This window comes from Otolemur garnettii, unplaced genomic scaffold (genome assembly GCF_000181295.1).
Source record: "Otolemur garnettii isolate 467f Iridium unplaced genomic scaffold, OtoGar3 scaffold00224, whole genome shotgun sequence".
NCBI classification, from domain to species: Eukaryota; Metazoa; Chordata; class Mammalia; order Primates; family Galagidae; genus Otolemur; species Otolemur garnettii.
The window spans coordinates 967,860-995,101 of NW_003852619.1; the positions used below are offsets into that span (position 1 = coordinate 967,860).

General features: G+C 36.5%; 1 protein-coding gene across 3 annotated transcripts in view; it reads right to left on the bottom strand.

Annotated features, from left to right (window-relative positions):
- TENM1 (teneurin transmembrane protein 1) overlaps nucleotides 1-27,242 on the bottom strand; it is a 596,275-nt gene that overhangs the window by 289,121 nt on the left and 279,912 nt on the right. For all 3 annotated transcript variants that reach the window (XM_012812797.1, XM_003801898.2, XM_003801899.2), the window contains exons 7-10: nucleotides 10,854-11,053; nucleotides 9,381-9,591; nucleotides 3,454-3,555; nucleotides 2,194-2,388 (exon numbers count right to left, since the gene is read on the bottom strand). In XM_012812797.1, coding sequence (XP_012668251.1) covers nucleotides 2,194-2,388; nucleotides 3,454-3,555; nucleotides 9,381-9,591; nucleotides 10,854-11,053 — 708 coding nt within the window. The remainder of the gene's footprint in view (nucleotides 1-2,193; nucleotides 2,389-3,453; nucleotides 3,556-9,380; nucleotides 9,592-10,853; nucleotides 11,054-27,242) is intronic.

Genomic DNA, 27,242 nt, shown 5'->3' on the forward strand with positions numbered 1-27,242 from the left:
ATATTAGAGTACAACAATTTAAAAAATAAAGTGCAATTTAACATATTGTAGCTTATTTTATTAAGAGGACTGCTTCAATATATTCATGTATGTCATATTGAAATCCTGTAAGTCACACTTAAATCAGAGGCACAAAGTCATATGGCTGAAGGGGCGAGGAAGGTGGCATACATGAGTGACATGGGCTGGAGGTAAGAAAATATGACCTGCTGGGAGCAAATGGAAAGCAAGTATCCTTGTTCAAGGGAACTGCAGCTACTTGGCTCCAGTTGACTGCTACCAGGTAACAATTGGGCCCAGATTTTCTAGTATTGAACACAGGCTAGAAATAGGGATTTTCATATGACAGTTCTCTATTTTTGAATTTTGGCAAATAATCACGTAAACAACAGCAGCCGTAGTAACACTGTGTGAGCCCAACAAAATCCATCCATAGGCCCGGTTCAGCCTGTGGACTTCTGGTCTGCCATGTCTGTCTTAAAATATTTTCTTATTGTATTTGACAAATACATGCCATTGACTGGGGTGAGCAGCCCTTCTTGCTATCTTGGTTATTGTAGAGATTTTCTTAGTGACTCTGGAGAAGGCAAATTTAAGCTAGGTCCTTTTTCAGCTGTTTGCAGCATTTAAATTAGAAGGGTTTAAATTAATTAGGTTATATGTTTTCCACAGCAAGTTGCAGGTGTGATAGACCTCATTTTTTCCCCCTAACTCTGTTTGTGCCCATATAGCATCTGAATTTATAACTTAAATATAATGGTGGCAGTTGGGTCATCATAAAAACAATTTGATGACCCAACTGCCATGGATGGAGCTGGAGAATGTTCTTCTGAGCAAAGTATCACAAGAATGGAGGAAAAAGTATCCAATGTACACACCCCTATTATGAAACTAATTTATATCTTTTATATGAAAGCTATAACCAAATAGCCTAAGAATATGGGGAGGTGGGAGGGAGAGGGGAGGGGGGAATGGGTGGAGGGAGGGGGATTGGGGGTATCACTTCTGAGGTTTATCTTACAAGGGTACAAGTGAATCTTTCTAAGAGTAGAATGTGAACGTTTTAAAACAATAACTGAGAAAATGACATGAAGGCTGTGTTGACCAGTTTGATGGAAGTATTTCGGATTGTGTGTGACAACCCCACACTGTACCCCAGAAGTGCATTAATGTACACAGTTACCATTCAATAAAAAAAAAAAAAACCAGGACAAAACAATTTCCAAAGGTAACTTAGGAACTCCACTACCTTGTTTAGGTCCAGTGCCATTTATTGGAACAGATATAATCTTCACACCAACATTCTACTACTGCTAATGGGAGGTGAAAAGCTAAAGTCTTGCTTGTTCATGGAGTGGAATGAGATTAAACTCTTTAGAATGCTGTGTAATAGTCTTAATGAGCCATCTTTAAAAAGCAATTATTGTGCATTTTCAGCAGCCTCTTCTCTGAACAACAGTTGTGATGAGACCATCTCTCACGGTAATGCTTTAATATTATTTCTGAAATCACTCTTGTTTGAGGAATGTGGCATGAAAAAGGTCTGATTACTAGCTAACTGATTTTCCAATGTATCTCCTTAAATGATAAAACTTGCCATTTCGAAAAAAAATTTGGGGTAAAGACTCCTTTGGGGTGAATTTAATATAAAGGCACTGCTTTGAAACTCATTAGTGGTAAGCCTGCTTCCTTAGGCATGGAGGTCAAGTTTCAGCATGAGGTATGTAAAAATAAAAAAATATCAAGCAGTAATAATAATGGTAATTACAAATCACTCCCAAAGAAAACATTTACAAAATGCCTGCAAATGTGAATATATTATTATTTTTATTACGTGCTTTAAAATGAGATGCACTAAAACGCACTCTGTAATAATGAAAGCATATGAATCAACACCTAAAATCATCAATACAGAAATTCTCGAGATATAAAACAATGTTAGAAATGGGGGGGGGGTACTATTTTTCATTATCGCTCTGCAAGCGTCACTGATACGGCCTCATGCATAACATCAGCCCATCAGAAGACACAAGAGCTTTCCCGGACCCAACACCCTGATCCATGTGCTAAGAACATGTTGGTCATATGTTATTTGCAAAGACCGCCTGAATCTCTAGTGGAAGCGCAGACTGACACCTTGGATAATTCAGTAAGAGAAAAGCCTGAAGCAGTAGATTAAAATGGTGCTCTGACCTTCTTCGCATATTTCTCCTTTGTATCCTGGCACGCAAATGCAGACTCCCATGATGCAGGTGCCATGGCCAAAGCAAGTTGGGTCAATGCACTGCTCTTCTGGAACATCACACTCGGGCCCCTTCCAGCCGTGCCGGCAGACACAGTGTCCTTTCTCATATTCTCCATTTCCACCACACAGCACAGGGCATGAATCTGAAGGTTGGCAAGTGAACTTGTAATGTTCTCATAATGCTTTCAAAATCTCCAAAGAGCAATTCTCTATTGATCTTGTATACTATTTCAGGCAAAATATTGTACTGTTTCTGTCTTACTCTTTATTAAAAAGGTACATGCTCATGATTACCAACAAAGAACTTTCCTCTTATGGGTGTGGGATAAAGATAAGTTATAAAGATACAACTGAGTGGTGAAATTGCATCAAGTATTTGCTTTTGATCTCACCATACTCTTAAACTTTATTATTATTATTATTATTATTATTTTAAGCTAGGCTTTTTCTTTCTTATGGTTTTTCTTCCTCAAGCAGATGTCTATTACTTTAAGGAAGCAAAACATCACATTTGAAAAAGTAGTAAATAGGGAGTTATACATATTATAAAATGTTATCCTTAAAAGGTTATGTAATTAAATAGACTATATTGAAAATGAGCAGGAAGTAGCTCTAAAATAATAATCATAAGCCTATGGGAAAACATAGTATGGTTTACTTAAAGCTTTTCAAAAATGAAACTAAGGGCAAGTGTAGGAAGCAATATAGTTTGCTAAGTTTAACTCTGATCTTTCCAAGCCTTCACTTTCTAGGCTACTTACTCACCTGGTAACGTACCCCTTCTAGGTACGCTGGGGTGTATAAGGAACTGTCAACTTTGTCAGTTTCAATGTCAGTTTCTTATGAATTACTTTATGAAGGAAACATAAGAATCATGTAGTGGTGGGGTCAGACGACCTAGGTACAAATCTCAGCTGTTAAACAACTCTGGCTGAGTCACGTAACCTCTCTGAGGTCGTCTCTTTGCCCATAAAAATAGGATAACAGACCTACCTCATAGGGCTATTGTAGGAAGTAGGAATTCAAAGATATAACACAAAATGCCAAACAGTGGCTGGCAGAGAAATGCTGAGCTTTTGGTGGAAGCAGCAGGGGGCACTCCTACTGTTGCTGCTGCTAGTACTGCTGCTACTATTACTATTATGAATTCTGAGCTCTCGAATGACATCTATTTCCCTAAACCAATCAGAATAATAAAGCAACATTACCTCTAGCACAGTCAGGTCCAAGGAATCCTGGGAAACAGTGACAGTGGCCAGAGATACACTCTCCATTTCCATTGCAGTTAGTTGAACAGTCATCCATTATTTCTATTAATGCAGAAAAAAAAATGAGTAAACTTCCAGGTTCTAGAATCTTTAAATGTTTTTTTTTTTAAGTTGTAGAAACTGTAGGCCTATAACAATCTTGCCTGTTATTATTGATGGAACATACACTGCTCAAAATCAGATGTCAAAGACCCCTGTAAGATGTCACATGCTGTACGAAGTTACTAATCATTAAACCAGCTGGATTTGCTGAATCAGCTAGTCAAGAGTGGAACTAAAAACCAACCAGGTGTGGGGAATCTGTGCTCTGAAGACCACATGTAACCTCCCAGGTCCTTCAGTATGGCCTTTTGACTGAATCCAATTTTTACAGAACGCATCTTAGATTTTGTTTTAAAAACAACATAGAAATATAAAAGACAAACAAAAATGTATTAATAACATAAAAGTATTTAATTAAAATACAAGGCCACAGATTCCCCACCCCCACAGGCTTAAAAATGCAACCCAGAAGACTGTCTACTGTTTATTTTCTGAATTTAGGTTGTAGCAAATAAAGTTTTTTTTTTTCTCTAGCAACTTGGAATATTTAATCTACTATTCTTGACAGCTTAAACATGATATTCAGCATTTCATTTTCATTAATAAGTGACAATGAAAGGCTTTTAAAGTAAGTGTTCATATTAAATTCACCACCACTAAAAGCCTTAGAACCTAAGTATTTTGTTGAGAAATGCTTTCTTGAGTGTAAATGCTTATCAGTTCTCTGCCTCTAATTTCCTTTCAATCCATTCTTAGAGAAGAATAGGTTTCAGATGAATTGAGAAGCCTTAGTAGGTGCCCATAGGTAGTTCTGATGACATAAATATATGCAGTACAACAAAAGTTTGATAAGTCTGGTGGTAACTTCTCTGAAAAACTATAATGTTATACAAATGTCAGTCTCTCACAATGGCATAAAATGCTTATAGCTTAAATTTGTACTTGAGTATAATAATGATTAAAACTTGAGCCTATGAGCAATTATGCTACCTACGCTTTACTCTTGTAGTTTTGTGTGTGCTTTATTTTTTTCTCATTAATCCTTTCTATAAATTTCCCATACTTAGCACTCTTGGACTCAGAGTTTTATGTTCTGGCCTATTAATCAGCTTTTCCTTTTTCAATCCAAATTATCTGCTTCATCAAGTTTCCCTGAAATAAGCTATTTCTGATTAGAAGGAGAGATTCCAGGAGGTGGTCCTGGCATCTTCCACTGAACAATGAGAATGCCAATTTATAACAAAGGTCAAGAAACAGCATTTCGCTAATTGTGGTCTGTGGACCACTTGTATCAGTAGGATAAGCTGGAGTAGTTAAAATGAAGTTTCTGGGCTTCAGCTCCAGATCTCCCAAATCTGTCTCAGGGAGGTGTCCAGTAATCTACATCTTAACAAGTAACCTTGGTGACCCTGCAGGTGCTCACCACATTCAGAATGCTTTAAATATTAACTATAGTGAAAGAATTTGTCATCTAGATGTTGGATTTCTGTCCTGGGCAGGATAAAAGCAAGAAAAAGAAAGTGGTATCTAGCCCCATTGGGGGTATTGTTAGGAAGCTGAGAATGAATTCAGTGGCTGTCTGGATAGATACTCTATTATAAATTAGAGGAGATGATTATTCTCACCATGGTGTGAACATATCACATTGCCTTTTTCAGACTTATGCTGGTCTTGTTCTCTCCTCACAGTATTAGAAAACTGAACTGGATAATCAAGTGACATGTGACATTTACTTAACTGCAACTTAGCTGGCTGGAATGTAACATTCAGCTAAAAGCCACACATTTTCAACTCATTAAAACATTAGTTCTTTTCAGGGACCATACCTATGGTGCATTTTACAAGGGTACATGTTAAATCTATTAAGTGTAGAGTATAAATGTCTTAACACAATAATTAAGAAAGGGAGGTGAAGGCTATGTTAACCGATTTGTTGTAAGTGTTCCAAATTGTATATAAAACCAACACATTATACCCCATACATGCATTAGTGTGCACAGCTATGATTTAATTAAAAAATTAGTTATTTTAAGAAATCTGTAATTTATTTAACAAGTAACTATGAAAAGGCATAAAGAAACTTTTTTTTTCATTCAGAGGTGAAACAATTACTTCTGTATTTTCAATGTAACTAGCTTTCTTATACTAAGTAGCAGTGGCGGTTCTTAAATTCACATTTGGATTTCCCCTGCCCTGGATGGTTATTAGGAGGCCATGGAGGAAGCTTTCAAAAGTAAATATAGTTGAATTTAATTTCGCATCAGATTCTATTGACAACTTTATGGAAACAGCCCTGTGGGAATGTAGCTATTCTGGAAAAAAAATGTTTAATAAAGCTTTCTGTCAAAATAAACACAAATCCCTACCTCTTACTGACTTATCTAAGAACCGTCCCTTGGCTCAAATTTCTGCATAGAGCTTAACTCCAGCAATGCAAATCAGAAAAGTAAGTAACATAGGAAGTTTTGGAAGCTGCCACTTCCACTGGGTATCAAAGAGACCTTGGGGCAGCCTAGACACTCCAGGAGGAAGACCGTTGCAGCAGGACCACATAAACAACTAGTAATGAAAAAGAATGTGCTTATTTATGTTGGCCTCCAGTAAGGTTTGCCTTCTACCTGTTAAATCTTAATTCAGAACTGTTTCCTAGACTCCAGTTGCAGAGTTGAGAATAATTTTGAAGTTCTCTATTTAAAATCCTGTTCTTATGCTTGAGTCAAAAGCCCCTTGGTATTTGCATGTGCACTGATGATAGGTTTTACTTCTGGCAGGTTTTTTTTTTTTTTTTTAAGACAGAGTCTCACTATGCCACCCTTGGTAGAGTGCTGTGGTGTCACAGCTCACAGCAACCTCAAACGCTTGGGCTTAAGCCATTCTTCTTGCCTCCCAAGTAGCAGGGACTACAGGCACCCGCCACAATGCCTGGCTATGTTTTGGTTGTAGCTGTCGTTGTGTGGCAGACCGTGGCCGGGTACAAACCCACCAGCCCCAGTGTATGTGGCTGGCACCCTAGCCGCTGAGCTACAGGCACTGAGCCTACTTCTGGCAGTTTTTCTTGTGGGAAAAACTAATGGCAATGAATAGTACCATGGAGTAAGTATGGACTAAAGGGCATGGGCTTTAGAATCAGACACACTAGTTCTCAAATCTCAATTTTGCCACTTGCTATCTGTGATACCCTGTCAAATTATTTACTCTCTTTAAGCTTCTGCTTCCTTATTTGTAATGCAAGGATCACAATACTTGAGCTATCAGGACTGTGATGAGAACCAAACACGATAAGTGAATATAAAGCATCTAGTACAGTGCTAGGGGCAAAGTGGCACTCCACAAATGCTATATATTATCCTGCTAGAGAGTAGGTTGCCTGAGATAAGGGGATATTGACTACTCTGCCTATACTACTGGAAAATAATATATATTAATGTAGGGTAGTGCGTGGCCTATACTAGTTGTTCAGTAAATGTTACTTATTAATTCCACCTTGATTATTGTTAGTAGCACACCAACTGTAGTTAAGAATCAATCCACTGATGCTAACATTATCATGAAATAGATGAATGAGCAGAATTTAGAACAAATGGGGCTAATATAATATATTTAATATATTTGTTTAATCAAATATATTAGCCCCATTTTACTCTGATTAATATAAACTAAAAGCATACAACATTAATGCAGATAATTTAAGGTAAATGACTTATATACTTTTCATTTTTTTGGAAATTTACTTAAATTTTATTTACATGGAAGAATAGGAGGAATGTTTCTGTTGTTTCTAGTCTTAAAAAAGACAATAGAAAAGTAAAGAAGATGACTTGAATATACAAAAAGCAAATATGTTGTTGTATATGAAACTGATAGCTTGATGACTGGATCACAGGAATTTGATCTCAAAGATTAGGTTCTTTTGGGGAGGAGGTAAGGAACAGCTAATAACTCCAAGCAAGTTTCTAGGCCTGTTGATTTTTGAAACGTTAATAGATTGGATAGTGCTTTAACTTGAGCTTAAAGATAAGAATAATAGGAAGAGAGAAAATCCTCACAAATATTCTATAGTTTAGAATTATTCTAATTTTTTTTTGAGACAGAGCCTCAAGCTATTCCCCTGGGTAGGGTGCTGTGACATCACGGCTCACAGCAACCTCCAACTCCTGGGCTCAAGCGAGTCTCCTGCCTCAGCCTCCTAAGTAGCTGGGACCACAGGCACCCACCACAATGCCTAGCTATTTTGGTTGCAGACGTCATTGTTGTTTTGGCGGGCCTGGGCTGGATTCAAACCCAGCACCTTAGGTGTATGTGGCTGGCGCCTTAGCCACTTGAGCCACAGGTGCCGAGCCTTTTTTTTTGTTTGTTTGTTTTTTGAGACAGAATCTCACTATGTCACCCTTGGTAGAGTGCTGTGGCATCACAGCTCACAGCAACCTCAAACTCTTGTGCTTCAGTGATTCTCTTGCCTCAGCCTCCCAAGTAGCTGGGAGTATAGGATCCCGCCACAACGCCCAGCTATTGAATTATTCTAATTTTTAAGGAAAAATTAATTTCTCATAACTCATTAGCATTTGCAATATTAAAATTAGACTTTGATAGAAAAATATCATAGTGACTCCATCCACTGAACCTGCCTCATTGATTCTGTGAGTGGCAAAAGAGTGAGTGACTTAAGATATATATATTTTTCTAATTTAACAAATGCTTTGTGTTTGGAAGATGTCAGATCAGTAGAGTTTTTCTCTCGGGGAAAATCATCAGCTCTGTATTATTGCCTTTCTCATTACTTCAGAGAAAAGTTTTTGATAATCTCATGGCTGGAATACCATTTTCTACTGACTCAAGGTCTTCAGCATCAAGTAAAAATAGAACATAATTGTTATAAGGAGCAGATGGTATATCTATTAACAGTCAACACATCTTCCTAAACATATGGCTGAACAGGTTAACTAAAGGATAAAGTGGTGAGAGTTGTATAGAAAACTGACAGCTGTAAAATCCTTTCCCTTCTTTTAAGAGGTATGTTTTAGGAAAATTCACACAATACAATACCGTGTCTATGAGTTGTTTACCCTCAGGACTCTAAAATTGCTAAAGAGCTCAGCTTTATTCACACACTGGGTTATGGGGGAAAGTATTTATCCCCCCACCCCCCAAAAAAGACAAAAGAGTGAGATGTCTCCAACCAACTAGAGGGATAGTAAATGAGGATGTGTAGGTATTACATTAAAAAGAGCATGTTTAAAAGGCTCCTCAGCACCCTGAAAGAGACACGGTGATGATTTTTAAAACCCCAACAAATTCTAAAAAAGGGGACTTTGAATGACTCAAGTTGTTATTCTCAATACTCTCCTGTAAACAATCTTCTATTTTATTTTGAAGCCTTAACAGTCCCAGACTCAGCTGTTCTAAAGAAGAACTTTAGTGATGCTACTTTTTCTATTTGAAAAAGTATCTATTTGCTTTTTACAAAATAACAGAAGTTGAATTAGCAGGGTTTCACTTTCTTAGTCCCTTCTTCACTGAAGTTGTTCGTCTGTGTAGCCTTGGTAATAATATTATCCAGGTAATCATCCCCTTTGATAACACGTAAAAAGGTGAATGGCAAGTGTCTCAGAAAAGCAGCAAGGAAAGGATCATTTAAAAAGTCTTAATCAGCATTTAAACAACATCATTGACAACAACAATATAAACTTTTCTCACAGTAACCTATCGGGAATAACTTTAAGACAGAATAAGCGATAAGCTTAAATAACACTCGTATCGCTCTCAGCACTGATTGTGTCTTTCGAGAATTATATTGTCAATTCGATGTAATTGGCAAAACACCTTACCGATTGCTGTAGTTAACACAAATACTTGCTCCATCTTTTTTCCATCATTGTAAAATGCCAGATACCAAGGCCCTTGGTCCATATACTCTATGAAACCCGTCTCCTGAAGTGAGGTTAAAATCAGGTTCCGAGGGGAGTGCTGGGTATCATCAGAGCCCTTGGAGTCCTGTTTGACAAGCTGTTTGCCATCCATTAGCTTTACAAAATCAAACTGGAAGAAATTCAAACATGAATATGAGCGACTACTTTTTCTTCTAAACTGATCAACATCTCTCTACCTTGAACTTCTCTATCTCATACTTCTTTGATTTGGAGGTGGGCAAAGCAGAAGAAGGGTTATTAATTCTGAAATATATTTCAACTCAACAGCTTTATTATTAATTCTAACAGACCCCCTCACGATATTGTAACGGTTACAAACCTTTCCGTTGGGGAATATTCAAAATACTTGTTTAAAAATAAATACACTAAAAAAAAAAAAAAAAGAAATCTTGTTGAGTGTTACATAGGAGAATCTTGACATTTTACTGAAGTATCTCATAAAAGATACTTGAAAACGTACATTCTCCTCGGAAATGTTACTGTGACCTTCTCTACCAATCAAAACAGTTCTATAGTTTTTAAAACAAATGAATGGTCCAAAATCCAAGAACAATCATCATAACTTACCACCTTGGTGATAACATATTTAAATATTCAAAGGGCCCTCCTCCCACTTTTTTTCTAATCACTGGGCAAGCACATGACACACGCTTCCTTGAGCATTTTTTTGAAGTGTCACATTGAATGGCATTCTAATTCCTTTCCTATTCTGGCCCAGAAGTAAGGTTTCGCCTATAGTCATATCTGTTGGGGAAAAAGTCAGCCTCAGATGTTTGGTGACTTTTGCGGGTTCTTAGATGAAGCAGAGCTTCAAATTGGTCCATGGAGGGAAAAATAAGGGAAAGCAAACAAGGTAAATGAACTGGTGAAGGCTTCCAAAAGGGCCGTGTAAACCACTAAGGGTTTACATATTTGAGTTATTATTAATAATAGCAAAGAAAAATTTCTACCTGTAAGTCAAAAACGTGCCTTTTCCACTCATTTCCTACCAATTTCTGACTGATATCTATTCCTTCACTGGGACAAGGGGATGTGGAGATATGGAACCAGAAGTGGGGGGATGGATATTAAAGCTAAGTAAGATGATGGGACTGGGAACTTCATGATCACCCTTTTCTAGGAAGCAGAGGTCCAGTAAAGGATATTGTTGTAAACTCTCTTTTCTGCATCTTCTCTGCTAAATGCTATTTCTTATTTCTCCATACCTTTTCTTTCATTACTTTGAGTGTGATTATTCCAGATATTTGTTCATGACAAAGGTTTTTCTGTCCTTGCCTCTGACTTCCATACACTTCAAAAGTCACAAACCCTGAACTGTACGACCCACCAGCCTCCTAAAGAGTTCCAGAAAATACCTATAATATCAAATACCTGAGTGTGTGTAGGTGGAATGTTTCTTCTGCCGTAAATTCCCAGTAGAGAGTCCTTGGCTAAGGAAATATTGAATTTCAGATATATCGGATGGTGGATAGTAATCTGGAAACGCCAGAATAAGCCGGGTGGAATGGTCTGCATGACCTGTGCACCAATGTCAACTTCTCCCGTGTCTATGGCCCGTCCCTTCTGAAACACTGGTTTTAAAGGTAGAGAAAATTACACATCTTATTAATCTCCATTATAAAGCAACGATTTTTAGCTTTTTAAGAACAGATATATCAAAACAATTCACTCAGCTTTTTCTTCCCCCTCCCCAGCTCACCCATCTTCCAAGGCCTTGCCAAAATTAAGTCTCTTCCAAGGAGCATTCCCCAACCACCCACTAGTCTCTCCCTTCTCTTCAACTTCTATTGCATTTATTTCAATCACTTTTATTTCTTTTAACCACTATTTACTGAGTACTGTCTTGGGTCTTGGTAGCTCCAAGAGATACAAAGATGAATAAGATGCAGTTGCCACTTTCAAGGAGCTCAGAAATTAGCAGAGCAAATCGTACAAGTCCCAAATAGCCATGTCCTAAAGGAAAATAAGTGCTCTGGGTTTTTAAAGGAGGGAAAGGTATTTGGTTAGAAGACACTTCTGATCCTTCGCTGCCTCTATTTCCCTTATCTTCTTTTATTTCTCCTTAGCACTTATCACCATTTTAACATACCATATATTTTACTTATTTTTTTTTGTTGTTTATTGACTGTTTTCCCTCAATAGAATATAAGGTCTGAAGGACTGTGGCTGTTTTGTTTATTGCTTTATTCCCAGCACCTGGAAGAATGTAAGCAAATGTTGGCAAAGCATATGGGTGATCAATGTAGATTTATTCAATGAATCAGTACATGAATCATAAAAAAGTGGCAATGAAAATGAGACTTAATGGTAGGTGGGTATCACAACAGACCTGTTGGGAAGAGTGTTCTGGGAAGAAAGAACAGTTTGAAAGAGGAAGGAGACTGTAGCACTAAGGTGTAGGTATGTGTATAAAGAGAAGAGCTGGAGGGAAAGGATGGCATCATATTCTCTAGGGCTTTGAGGGCCTATTACAAGGGTTTATTTAGTCAAGGATGGAGACCCAAGAAAGAATTTTAAAAAGAAGGAAAAGGTTTGGGTACATTATAAAGGCCAGTCTTAAGGCAGAGGTAGGATGAATTAGAGCAGGAAGACACAATAATAATTGAGGAATTATGAGCAATGAAATGAAGATCTAAATTTGGGGGGGAGGCAAACAGCTCATGGAGAAAAAGTACATCCAGTGAAAAATAATTCAGTGTAAACAGACAGAAGGAGGAAGGTATGAAAGACAATGCAGAGGAAGATTCTGTAGCAGAACCTCTCAAACTTTAATGTGTACAAGAAGGAGGGGGTCTTGTTCAAATACAAATTCTGTTTAAATCTTTTATCCAGTGAGAATCAAGTTTTGTTAATGGTGAAAGGTGTGGATCCAGTTTCTGTCTTCTACAGGTTGCCAGCCAGTTCACCCAGCACCATTTGTCAAATAGGGAGTGTTTCTCCCACTGAATATTTTTGATAGGCTTGTTGAAGATCAAATGATGGTAAGTAGCTGGGTCATCTCTTGGTTCTCTATTCTGTTCCTCAAATTTACCACCCTGTTTTTGTGCCAGTACCATGCTGTTTGATCACTATAGATTTATAGTATAGCCTGATGTCTGGTAATGTGACACTTCCTGATTTGTTCTTATTTCTGAGTAATGTATTTGCTATTTGATGTTTTTCCTGGTTTCATATAAAATGAAGTACTGTTTTTTCAAGTTCTTTAAAGTATGACAATGGTGCTTTAATAGGGATTGTATCAAATCTGTAGATTGCCTTGGGTAATATGGCCATTTTAACAATGTTGATTCTTCCCAGCCATAAGCATGGTACGTTTTTCCATTTGTTAACATCTTCAGCTATTTATTTTCTCAGAGTTTCATAATTCTCTTTATAGAGATCTTTCACATTCGTTGTTAGGTAAATTCCCAGATATTTCATCTTCTTTGGCACTACTGTAAAAGGAATAGAGTCCTTGACTATATTTTAAGCTTACAAACACATGAAAAAATGCTCATCATCCTTAGTCGTCAGAGAAATGCAAATCAAAACCACTCTGAGATATCATCTAACTCCAGTAAGATTAGCCCACATCACAAAATCCCAAAACTACAGATGTTGGCATGGATGCCAAGAAAAGGGAACAATTCTACACTGTTGGTGGGAATGCAAGCTAATATGACCTTTTTGGAAAGAAGTTTGGAAAATACTCAAGGAACTGAAAGTAGACCTACTGTTCCATCCTGCAATTCCTCTACTAGGTATATACCCATATGATCAAAAATTATTTTGCAACAAAGACTTTCACACCAGAATGTTTATTGCAGCCCAATTAATAATTGCCAAGACATGGAAACAGCCCAAGTGCTCATCAACCCATGAATGGATTAACAAATTGTGGTATATATACATCATGGAATACTATGCAGCCATAAAAAGGATAGAGACTTCCACATCTTTTATGTTTACCTGGATGAAGCTGGAACATCTTCTTCTTAGTAAAGTGTCTTAAGAATGGAAAAAAATAGCCAATGTACTCAGTACTACTGTGAAACCAATTTACAATCACTCACACATGCATATGAAAAATGAAACACAACTATAGCCTAGGATGAAGGAGGGAAGGGGAGGTAGAAGGGAAGGGAGGGGGTGGGTTGATAGTGGGAGGGTTGGTAGGGGGACCACACCTATGGAGCATATTGCAAGTACAATTTGGATCTATCAGATATAGAGCATAAATGTCTTAATCCTGTAATTGGGTAAATGAGGTGAAGGCTACATTGTTTAGTAGGATGTAAGCACTCCAAATTGTACAAATAATCAACACATTGAATCCCATAATGGCCTAAATGTATTTATGATCTATGTACAAATGACTTAATAAAAAAAAAGAATAGAAGAAAAAGTATCCAATGTATTCAATACTACTATTAATTCAATATATAATCACCTACACATTCATATGAATGGGAAAACATGACTATAGTCCAGAAAGTAGAAGTGAAGAGGAGAGAGAGGGAAGGGGAGGGGGGAATATGGGTGGAGGGTGGGTATTTGGGGGGACCTCACCTAATGCCCTAATGTGCATGATGCAATGGTACATTTCAAAACTCTAAAGAAATGAGTATAATTGTGATGGATATGTTACTTAGTTCAATGTAAGCACTTGACATTGAATATCTAAGAAGTACACTGAACCCCATAAATGCATCAATGTACAAAATTATGATTTAATTTTAAAAAAAGAAAAAATATATAAAAAATAAAAAATAAAAAAAACTAATATTGAAGGTAAAAAAATACAAATTCTGATTCAGTAAGGCTGAAGTTAGTCATTTCTAATCATCTAATCAGACCATGTTTATGGGCATCTCTTGGGAACTTCTAATCACTGCCTAACAAGATCCCAAGTGGTGTCATGTTTCATTGTCTACACCCAACAGCCTAAGATACAAGAATGAAGAGGAAGCTTAGGTGTGGGACCTAAGGGAAGGTCAAGACCGACCCAGGGATTGTCAATTTGGGTGATTTAATGCTAACAGCAAAACCAAAACACCAGGAAGAAGTTGGTCTGTGAGGGAGTATGTTGAGTTTGGGCAATCAAGGATTTATTATATATTGTCATATATTCTAATTGTTTCTGACGTACTAGCTTGATATACTTTCTTGTGCGATCCTTTGTAACGTGGTAGTGGAAAGGAAAGAAATACAAGAGGAGAAACAAGAATTAGTTTGCTTTGATTTTAAGAAAGGAAGATTATACCTCAGGAGGGAAAGTTCAATTGGGCCTCATTTTACACCACCTTTATATTTTTCAGCCATCAACTCCTTCTCCACACCAAACACAGTTTAAAACCACACATGGTGTCTGTCCTTTGTATTCACCCACTATAAAATTAACAGCCCATTAAGAAACACACCTGCAGTGGCTTTATTCAGAGGCCAGTGCCTTGCAGCTTTTAACTCCCTAAAATACCTCCATTATTGCTTTTTGTGTTAAGGCCAAGAGTAATAACTATTTTAAGAATGTTCACTGTTAACTGTTAATAATAGATTTCAAATGCAATTTTGAACATAATTATGTATTACAGGACACATAATTTTGTGGAACTGACATTTATAATAAAATATGCCCTTTGAGATGATAAGTGACCAACTGAGGGCCTAATTTTTAAATAAAAGTTACTTTTTTTTTTCCATGTAAGACAGAGCACTTTGGTCCCTAAAGAGTTGATTATACATTTAACTCTTACAGTCCTGGAGCTGAAAAAAATGTTTCCTGTGAGCAGGCAATTAACAGACCATGTTTATGTGGACGCTTCTGTTCTCAATGTTCAGTATATTAAACTGCTATCCTAATTAGGGGCTTTTATCACTTCTTAAAATGCATCATTTGGTCACGGACACAGTACTATAAATATAAAACAATTTAAAATGTTCTAGGCTTGACAAACACTGTTTAAAAGGTGCTAAGAACAGCCTTTAATGAATAGATGCTGCCATTTAAAAAAATCTGGGCAAAACTGTTTGATGGACATTAACCTTTATAAACAAGCCTCACCAAATGCTACACCATCTCTTCCTTCTGCACTTTATAGCATCATATATTGCATAATGAGGCTACTTAAATGTTACTCACTAAATCAAAAGAAACTCATGAAGTTGTGTTGTTGAGGTTTCCTTGTTATTAATATTAGCACTACTACATATATCTGGAGCATATAGGCACGAGTCATTTATAAAAATTATTTTAAAAGAAGATGGTCTTGCCCTTTGAAAGCTTACATTACAGCTAAGACAAAGTAGGTGAACAGAGATGACAACATATGAATGACTATGTGGACTATACTTTAAATAAAAATAGCAAAGCCAGCTAGTTGCGGTGATTTGGTATTAGAGAAGAGTAATTCTCTCAGCTTGCAGATAGAAACTTTCTCAGCCTCTGACCTTTTAGAACTTAATAAATCAGAAAGAAAGATACCTCCTCGTTAGCAAAACACGCCAATGAATAGCCTGCTCCATTTTACCTTTTCTTAAAATTAGTTATGGATTATAATATAGTGATGATTCCTTCATTATTTTTGTTAGCTCAAAGGTGGGGAAAACTACAGAGAAGGGAATTATATGCAGAACAACAGTACAGAATGTGATTACAAATATCTGCATTCATTTAACTAACTGGATTACGTTGGGCCAAACAACAGTAATTCTGATGTTTTGTTTACAAACTATCAATAGTAGAGTTAAAATACAGCACTAAGGTACAGTTTTGTTTTGTTTTGTTTTTTACAACAGTCAGGCTTTAATTTTCATTGAATCCCTTTTTTTACAGAAGCATATCAGAAGGCCTCAGAAGACCATATTCTCCAGTAACAGGACACTTTTTTGCACAAATTTAAGATGAAAGGCAGAGAGCCACAGAGCATATCAAACTATGCACTATTGTAGTTATCACAATCTCTCCAACATCCACCAATTTACTCTGAGGTAAACACTCTTTTTGTAGATTGCAACATAGGCATCAACTCCTGAGCTCGAAAATCCAATGGCAGATAGGCTATATTGAACTAAGTGGTAGGAGCTTAGTTCATACAGAAAAGGTCAGGCTACTTGGAAGGTAAAAAAGAGGCCTAGAATTGGTGACAGACACTGTGTACAGTGGCTATATTGCCTAAATTCTGAGGGGTGGGGAACCTGCAGCCTTGGGGCCACATGTGGCCCTCTGGTTCTTGAGTGCGGCCTTTTGACTAAGCCTGGTATTTTATAGAATAAATCCTTTTGTTTAAAGAGGTACACCACAGAAAGATTAAGCTCTTCTTGCCTTCTTTGGTGCTTATAAAAGAACAACCTTGAAATCAGAAGCCACGGGTTCCCCACCTATTTAATAAAGCTAGACATTATGCATTCAATGATTCTGTGAAAAACTCAGTTGAATATTGGTATAAGACACTGACATGTGGTCATTGAAAAGATTCCATCATTAAGTGTTTATGCAAAAATAAGTAGGTTAAAGGTTATGGTATGGTCCCTAACATCAATCTGAGTAGTCTTGTAAAGACGTTAGCAAATTCCATAAAAAGTACCCGAGCTACCCTGCCCAAAGGAAAAAAAAAATGCCTTAAGAATGTCTTAACTCTCCCTTTAATCGTATAGCCTGTTCAGAATCTTCAAAATACACTGGTGTGGTCTTTTAGCTGAATTAGTTCTAGTGTGTGTCTCATGATATAAGAAGTACCATATTCCTTTTGCTCTTTTAAACATGATAATTTGTTTCACAGTCTTTGTAAATTTAGACTGTCAGTGCATGGGGAAAAATGGGAAAGCGAAATCAACCTTTATTCCTTGTGATCAAAAGCTGTGAGGAAATCAAAAGGATACTCAAAATCATCCAAAGAGTATATAGAAAAGCTTCCCTTTCCAGCCATGTGGCCTCATATTATTTCCCTTACATGAACTGTTGAAGAAAAATATGCATTCAACTCTCAATTTTTCAGAGTGATCATCCAGATTATGCATTACACATGCTTTTTGTATCAATTATAAAACCCAAGAGTCGTCAGGAAAATATAAAGGAAAAATGAGCCCTGCACATAGTAAGAAGTTGATAGATACCATTTGGATGAATTAATAAAACAGTAATGTCGATAATTTAGTCATTAGTCATTTTGATATTTCAGTTTTGGTGAGGGGATAAACTAAAAATTCCCATAGGCCTTTGGGAGTTAACTGTGAATAAAATATGTTTATAAGTAAAATCCCTCTGTTTTACTGACACTGATAATAGATTGCTTACTGTGTACAAAAAGTCCATTAGCTAATCTTGACTATATAAACAGAGATGATTCTATCTAGACACTGACAGAGTTCAGATTTCAGTACAGTAGCTTATCTAGTATTCCATATATCCTATCAGATACAAGTTAAACGCCATTGCTAAAATCGTAACCTTAATTAAAGGGCTTGTTTTGAATGGCATTTGACTTTGTCTTTTTGCTGAACATTTATTATTTAAAAGACTCAATTCTCTCTTTAAAAGGATTTCTTTGAATTTCATTGTAAACTTCCACATTCCCTAAAAAAGTTTAAAGTTTCAGAGTTCTTCTGGTATGGTCTATTGACCGTGAAGTAGCAGTCACAAAAATGAGTTTCCAAACTTAAGGCTCTGTGAATTGCTATACAATTTCACACACTGTAATGTAATTAATGTTTGTAGAAGCTTTTGTATGCTAATTACCAGTAGTACATAAAGTAGCCAATCATTTTGAATTTTCTTAGTGAAAACTAAAATTGAAATAAGACTCAAATTTATCATTATTATTTTTTTTTTTGTAGTTTTTGGCCAGTGCCAGGCTTGAATCCGCCACCTCTGGTATATGGGGCTGGCGCCCTACTCCCTTGAGCCACAGGTGCTGCCCATCATTAATATTATTTTTTATCATTATTTTGTTACATGTTCGAACATTTACTCAGAGTCATGGGACAACATGGAACAAAATACCTTCTTAAAGGATAATATTGCAAAAAATTAAGGATTAATGAATAAATGTGCATACATGTAATGAAAAATCCAAAAATCAAATTAAGAAAACAATTTTTATATATGCTACAAAAAGAATAAAATATGAATAACAAAAGAAGTTGTAAGACTTAGTACACGTCTTTGAAAGAAATTAATTTTTTTTAAATAAATGGAAAGACTTCCATGTTCATGGACCAAAAGACTTCTTGTTAGGACTATAGTAAGTTCTCAAATTGATCTACAGATTCAATCCCTGTCAAAATGTGAACTCTCATTTTTGCAGAAATAAACAAGCTGATCCTAAAATCCATGTCGATATGCAAGGAACTCAAAATAATGAAAACAATCTTTAAAAAAGAACGAAGTTGGAGGTCTCATAGTTCTTGATTCCAAAACTCATTACAAAGCTACACTGATGAATATAATGAGGACTAGCATTAGAATAGATATATAGATCAATGGAATACAATTGAGAATCCAGAAACAAAGCCTCACATTTATGGTCAACTGAATTTTCAACAAGGTCACCAAAATAATTCAGTGAGAGAAAGAATGGTCTTTTCAACAAATGGTGTTGGCACAGCCAGATAGTCACATGTAAAAGAATCAAATTGAAACCCTCCCTCACACGATATACAAACAATGTTCCAAAATGCATCAAATACCTAAATGTAAGGGCCAAAACTATAATATTCTCAGATGAACGTAAAGGCATAAATCTGGTATCTTTCACAGTTCTTCCAGTATTGTCTATTGACTTTGGATTTGGCAATAGTTTCTTAGATATATTAAAGCATAAGCAAGAGAAAAAATAGAAAAATTGAACTTTATCAAAATTAGGATACTATTAAAAAAGTAGAAGAACAGCTTACAGAATGGGGAAAAATGTTTCCAAATGATGTATCAGATAAGGACATACTTATATCTAGAATAACTCAACAATACAAAGTCAAAATAATTTTTTTCCATTCCTGAGATAATACTACTATAAAACCAATTTATAATCACTCACACTTTCATATGAGAGATGAATCATGACCATACCCCAGGAAGGAGGGAAGGAGAGAGGGATGGGAAGGGAGGAGGGTGGTTCGATAGAGGGAGAGTTAATGGTGGGACCACACCTATGGAGCATATTGCAAGGGTACAAGTCAAATGTATTAAGTATTGAACACAAATGTCTTAACACTGTGATTAAGTAAATGAGGTGAAAGCTATGTTAATTAGTACGATGTATGCACTCCAATTTGTATAAATAATCAGCACATTGAATCCCACAAAGGCATAAATGTATTCATGATCTATGTATATATGATTTCATAAAAAAAGTCAAAATAATTGAAAAATGAGGAAAGGATCTGAACAGACATTTCTACACATTTCTGCAAAGTTATATAAAAAGCAAATAAGCACAGCAAATAAGTCTCAACATTATTTAGTAGTCAGGGACATGCAAATTAAAACCATAATGAGATACCATTTCACACACATTAGGAAGACAAAAATAAAAACGACAGACAATAACAAGTGATGTTAAAGATGTGAAGAAATTGGCACTGTCATACGTTGCTGATAGGAATGTAAAATGGTGCAGTTGCTTTGAAAAATAATTTAGCAGTTCTTCAAAAATTTACACATAGAATTAGTATATGACTTAGTCATCCAACTACTTGGTATATCTTGAAAAGAATGGAAAACAGGTATTCTAACAAAAATATATACAGGAATGCTCTTTGCATCATTTTTTACAATAGCCCAAACATGAAAATCCACAAAAGAACAATCAACTGATGAAGAGAGGAACCAAATGTGGTATACCTATACGATGAAATATTTTTTGAGCCATAAAAAGGAATGAAGCCTTGATACATGCTACAGTATGAACAAACCTTGAAAATACTATGTTAAGTGAAAGAAGCCAGATGCAAGAGGCTATGTATTATATAACACTATTTGTATGAAATATAGAAATAGGAAATCTACAGAGACAAAAAGCAGATTAGCAGTTTCCAGGGGTCGGGAGAACATGAGGACGTGGAGTGACTGTCAACGCCTATGAGGTTTCTTTTTGGTGTAATGAAAATATTAAATAGTGGTGATGGCTACACAACTCTGGGAATACACTAAAGACTGCTGAATTGTAAACTTTAAATCATGAATTGTGTGGCATATAAATTATATCTCAACAAAGCTATTACTGGAATATGGATAGAAAGTATAAATTGGCATAGTGTGTGCACATGCATGCGCGCGCGCGCACACACACACACACACACACACACAATCATGTGCTGTCAAAAGAGTTTTGATGTATTTGCAAGTAGTTCTAGTATGTCACCTGCTACCTAGAAGCTGAACTCTCCCCTGACCAGTACTTTAGAATGTAGCACACAGTGGGGATGCCTATTTTCTATATATTTTATACAATGCTGGATATAGGTTATTATGATCACATTCCTCTGAGGTGTGGGATGGTAGTCGGAGAGCTGATGATTGCTCAGTTAATCCAGCTCTCCTTTTTTTTAATTTTAGAATACAAGTTCCCAGAGGAGGACAGAGCATGCACATGTTTCTAAATTCTTAACATTAACTTACTGGGAATTTAATAAAAACAATTATATGATGTTTGATCTATCAAATAGTTGAGAGTAATGAGGGGATTGTATATCTTCTTTTGCAGGCTTCCAGAAAGAGAAACATCTACTAGCCTAGGCACCAGTTCTCATGGATTACCGTACTGCTATATTCTTTGATTTCTACCTTTTAGGAACCCAGAAAATCTTCAATAATATCAAATAAAACCTAAGCACAAACCAAACTCATGACACAGAATAATAATAATAATAATAATAATAATAATAATAATAATAATAAATGCTACTGATAAGAGTTAAAAAGCTCTTAACAGGGACTGGGAAACAGGCACAGAGAAAAAGGGGGAGGGATACCTTTAAGAATGACCTGTGCAGCCATTGGTCACTGGATGTTGCTAGGCAGAGCAATGCCAGGGGAGGAACTTCCCCTGGGGATTGGGTGGAAAAAGCAGGCCAACACAAACGAAGGGCCAATTAACAGAGGCCAGCAAGTTAAGGTTTAAAGAAACCAAAGAATGTACACCAGCTAGGTTGGAAGGACTCAACCAGTGTTTAGCAGGTTTGGGCAGGTAGACAAAGAATAAAAGTGCAAACCCAGCCGTGCTGCAATGGCAACCTATTCGGGACCCTTCCATTGTGTTGGAAGCTTTCCTGTCTTCTTCTAATAAGCCATCACCCTATTGCTTCTGCTTCCCTATAGTCCATGAATTCATTCTTCAATGCTTGACATCGAGAACCCCACCAGGAGGAGAAAAATCTGTTAGCATTACCACACTTTATTGTGTCCTTTTTTGGAGCTCTTATCTCTTATTTCTGAAATATCAAAATGCTTCTTTCACGTTCCGTATTCCATACAATTGGATGTCCCAGTTTATCTCTGACGATCCCCCTTGCCCCTCCGTACTGCTTTCTCCGGAACTTTGGTTCCTTCCCAGTCTTCTTTCTTACTAGCCTATTCAATGTCTCCCTCTCAATCGGCTTCTTATTGTCTTCAAACAAGCACAAGCCTCTTCTCTTACAAAAAAATAAATGATTCAATTGCCCCTTGTCTAGTTATCACACTATTTATCTTCTTCCTTTCTTTGCAAAACTGTCTGTATTGCTTCATTATCCATTTACTATTTAGGCTACTATTATCTGCATTTTCCCCTTATTATGCTATTATTCCACTTGCTTAAATACTACTCCTTAAGGTCACTAAGATTGATTTTTTGTTTCCCCAGGCCTAGCTCAAACTACTACAAAACAGTCATCTTTTTTTATCTTCTTTCTTTTAAGTCTCTTAATCACCTAACCATCTCATTTCTATCTCTGTACAACAGTTGGTTGCATGTTATTTTGCATAGTGAATGTATTCATGCATGCTTCTCTCAGCTCTCCTATTTAATGGGAACATTTTCAAGGGCAAATGCTATGTCTTCTGTTTCATTTGTTAACTTTCCAAAGTACTTAGTACAGTTTAAACAGCAGCTAGGCTGATATAGCAGTAAAGATCATGAGCTTCTGTGTTTCTGAATGCTAAGACTTTCATTTTTCTTTCCTTTTGATTATTTTAATGGAGAGTTTGAAGTTGTCAGGCATCATTTTCTTTCAACTCAACTTCTTAATTTTATTCTTCCCTCTCCCAGAACCAAGAAAATAGTATCTGTGTATAATTCTGCCCGGGACACTCTCAGTAGGATATATAATAGAAAGAGGAAACACTGACTAAAATGACTAAGGGAAAAGAAAAGCTGAAAGAGGAGTACAGGGTGGCATCTGTGGTTCAGACGAGTGGAGACTGGCCCCATATACCAGAGGTGGCGGGTTCAAACTGGGCCTGGCCAAAAACTGCAAAAAAAAAAGAAGTACAGAAGTAACCCCCAAAGACTCTTAAGAGTAAAAATGTGGAAACTAAAAATATATAAGTGATTATTATCTACGCGGTTACAAAAGTTATATATAGGAGAAATGGAGATACGTATTAAATGTTGAGACACTGGGACTTCATCTTCAAAACTCAATTTCACATAACTAAAATTACTTTTGATTTCACAAAAGAGCTAGTAAAATGTTTGAACTTCCTTATGAAGTAATACAGGCTGAAATATATAAATGGAAACTAAACAGAATTGTATGTGTGCATACACATGGCTGATAAATTTCTACAATGAATTGGTTCCTCCCAAAACTAAGATGTTATAAAGATATTACGTGAAGATCTTTTACCTCTGCACAGACTAGTCTAGGAGGATAAATATGCCATTCTATAGCTTACCATGAAGTGACCTTGTCAGATGTAGAGAGGACTGTGCTAAAGACACCACAAAACAGACCCATTCCTTATGGCATTACAGGAAAAAATGTGAATTAGTTAAAAAAAATGAGTAAAATGAGAATTAAAGCAGAACAAGAATGAAACATTAAACATATATGATCAAGAACATTTAACATGAATTTTTAATGCAATAAATAAGTTTGCCTTTTAGCATAGGGAACTCTTTCCATAAATCTGCTTTAGAAGTCAGGTCTCTAGTATGCTTTAGAAAAGCTTTTGTTAAAACTGAAGTATATTGATAAAGTGATTTAATATAGTTGAAAACAAGCTGCAGCACTCTAGCTGGGCCCTCTGAAACCCTGTGTTGGAGAAACATCTATATAGCATTATAGGAAACATTTACTGTAATTTGCCATCAATCTTTAAAAATAATACTGTTAAGCTCCCAATAATGTTGTCTTTGTTAGTACATTACTACTATTTTATTCATGCGGTTTGTTGTACTTATATGAATTATTCCCGATTCCACCACAATGTCCTGGGCTCTAATATCCTTTAAGTAAAAGATACTGAAACTATGGGTTGACTCAAAGGGCAGCTGAGTACATTTTAATATCCACACGTCCTATGAACCAATATTGCAGAACCACAAAATTATACCGTAGGCTGGTGTTCCATCTGAATGCACAATGATTACCTGGGCGGGGCTGGTGCAGTTCTTTAGATTGTTACCACAGAATGAATCTTTATTTACTGACTGGGTCTGTGAAATAAATATCTGTGAACGTCCTGCTAAGTAAACTTAAAATTCAAAGTCCACAGTTGTCATTGCATATATTGCTCCACTGTAGCCGTGCCACGGGTAAAACAAAACAAGGCAAAACCAAAACAAACACAAAACACCCCCCCACACACACACAGACACACTCCTTTTGATAGGTCGACAATGAAAGCGGTTGTGAAAGGTACACTTTGCACTGTCATTTAATTTTCAATTCTCCAGGGTACTTGTGTGTGTGTGTGTGCGTGTTTATGTGCGTGTCTGCATTTTTTACTTTGCAGAGGAGGGAAAATGCTTGCTGAATAGAGATCTTTGGTGTGAAATAGAAGATTTGCAAAGTATTCTTAGGGAAGGGCTACTGTATCCATCGATGTTTTTAATCAACATAGCTCTTACTTAAACAACTGGCCTTTAAAAAAGAATTTGTTTTTAAAAAAGGGAAAAAAAGGCCCAAAGAAGGGTGCTAAGTGAACAGTAAGGAGAAACTGGATGCTAATCTTAGACCTGCCTGCAGTTCCATCTATTGTGCGAGGCAAGTCACTTAGCCATCTTGTGTTTTCCTTTTCAACTATAAAACAGGGGTAATAATAGCTGCTGCAGCATAAAACTGTTACGTGGATAAAAGACATTAAAGTATTTTGAAATTGTAAATGCTCTCTAAGTGCAGGCTGTTATTGTTACATACATGTCAAAAATCCAAACTCATAAGGCAGAAAACTGGGAATTAATTATTTGAATTACAACAGAATTCTCGGAAAGTATTTTCAACGGCAAATGTGGCTTACAAACTTTATAGACATACGTTGTAACCACTTTCCAAGAGTATATCCCTTTTGCAAAGATATCCTACTTTTACGTGGACTGGCTCCTTGTTCTTTCTTAACTACAGAATTGAAATTCACTGACTCCTAACGAGTACAGCTAGAAGGGACCTTAGAGATAAGCTAGTCCTACTGAGATCACCCCATGTTTGTCAAAGCTTTAGCAGTTGCTAAGAGAATGAAGGGCAGAGAATGCAAAGAGGACGGGAGTGGGAGGTTTGGCGTCCTTTTCCCTCTCTCATCATATCTGGGGAAATCTGTCTTTTATCTGATTTCATATTTATATTTGTTAATTTCCAGGTAACACTTAATTTGTAAAAAGGGTTTCACTACCCATCACAGCCCTCCCCATCCCCCAGAGGATTGAAAGTCAACTCCCTTATTTTTCAGAAGAGAAACTGGAGCCCAGAAAGGTGAAGCTATAGTCACTGTTTGGTCTTGGCTACAGCATCTTTATGACAGGCTATAAATTGTGTCGCATCAATCAGCTGTATGTTGTTTACATGGTCATATATTCAGCAGCCACTGACTAGAAAAATGTCATTTCCCCCCCAACTTCGTGGAGCTAGATCCTGAAGGATAAATTTTAAAGAAATGCCACCTTCCCCCAAGGCCAGCCTTTTGCAAAATTATAAAAGAGATAAAGGCTGTCTTTAGCATCCTTTAGTTCTCTTCTTCTCACCTACCCTTCTTTGTTCCCAGGGCTTGATTTTAGCATCCAAACTGCAGAAATTCATACCCTGCACTCCCCAATAAATTGCATCTAGATTGCTATTGACAATGTTGGACTCTACCTGAACCCTATGCTCCTGGAAAAAACATTGGTTTAGAAATTTCCCCAACCTTTTGTTTTCTGAAACTGAAATTCTCCCATCCTTTTATTTTCTGGGAAATGGCTGACTGCAACCAAACAACACACACACTCATGCACACACAAAACACACTCTTCCTTTTATGATTTATTAGATCAGGCTCTGTGTCCCATCTTCCATATGACTCCCATACGACTCACCTATGACTCCTTGTTTCTCTGTGGCAAGTCCAAACACAGCCCTTTCCTCTATTACCTGCACCTGCTGAAAGGCCCCATACAGACTCTCCAATTTGCCATTCTTTGTCTCATAAATAATTAGCTGAGATTCAAACTATTTGTTCCCCTAAAAGTAGCTGGACACAGAGAAAAACAGTTCCTGTTCTGCTGACTGAGACTTCCCCCTTTTGCTACACAATCTCATCTGCCGATTTTCCACATATAATTTATACAGTCTTCCCTATAAAAGACTAAGGCAAAATTTCTCTATTGCAATGATAGCCTGAATAAACTCAACTTCCTTACTTATTCAGGTTTTGCCTTTGACACTTCTTTATTGAAAACCTCTTCAGCAACTTACATATTTAGTTTGTGTTACATTATTACAATAATAAATGAAAAATATAAAATGTGGAACCGGGCATGCTCTGTTCTAGTCCTGTTTCTCTTTGTGTGATCTTGACTAAATGAAAAAGGTGAATTACAGATCAAGTTCACTAATGAATACAGATACAAAAATACTCAATAAAATTTTAGCCAATACACTATAGGTACGCATTAAAAAATTATATATCACTATCAAGTACGCTTCATCCCAGGGATATATGGCTGGTTTAATATATACAAATCCATAAAGATAATTCACTATATGAATAGAAGCAAAAACAAAGACCAAATGATCCTCTCAATAGATGCAGAAAAAGCATTTGATAAAATTCAGCATCCTTTCCTCACAAGAACACTTAAGAATATAGGTATAGGTGGCACTTTTCTAAGTCTAATTGACGCCATCCATGACAAATCCACAGCTAATATTATACTGAGTGAAGTAAAAATGAAAGTTTTTCCACTGAGAACTAGAACCAGACAAAGATGTCCACTATTGCCACTACTATTCAACATAGTGCTAGAAGTTCTAGCCAATGCAATCAGGCAGGAGAAGGATATTAAGGGCATTCAAATAGCAGAGAAAGCAAAACCTTCGCTCTTTGTAGATGATATGATCTTATACTTAGAAAACTCCAGAGACTCAACTACAAGACTTCTGGAAATGACTAAGAAATACAGTAATGTCATGGGGTATAAAATCAATGTCCACAAACAAGTTGCCTTTGTATACACCAAGAACAATGAAGCCAAGAAGCAAATCAAGAACACAATACCCTTCACAGTAGTTTCCAAGAAAATAAAATAACTGAGAATATATCTAACAAAGGAGGTGAAGGATTTCTACAGAGAGTATTATGAAGCCCTAAGAAAGAAATAACAGAAGAAATTA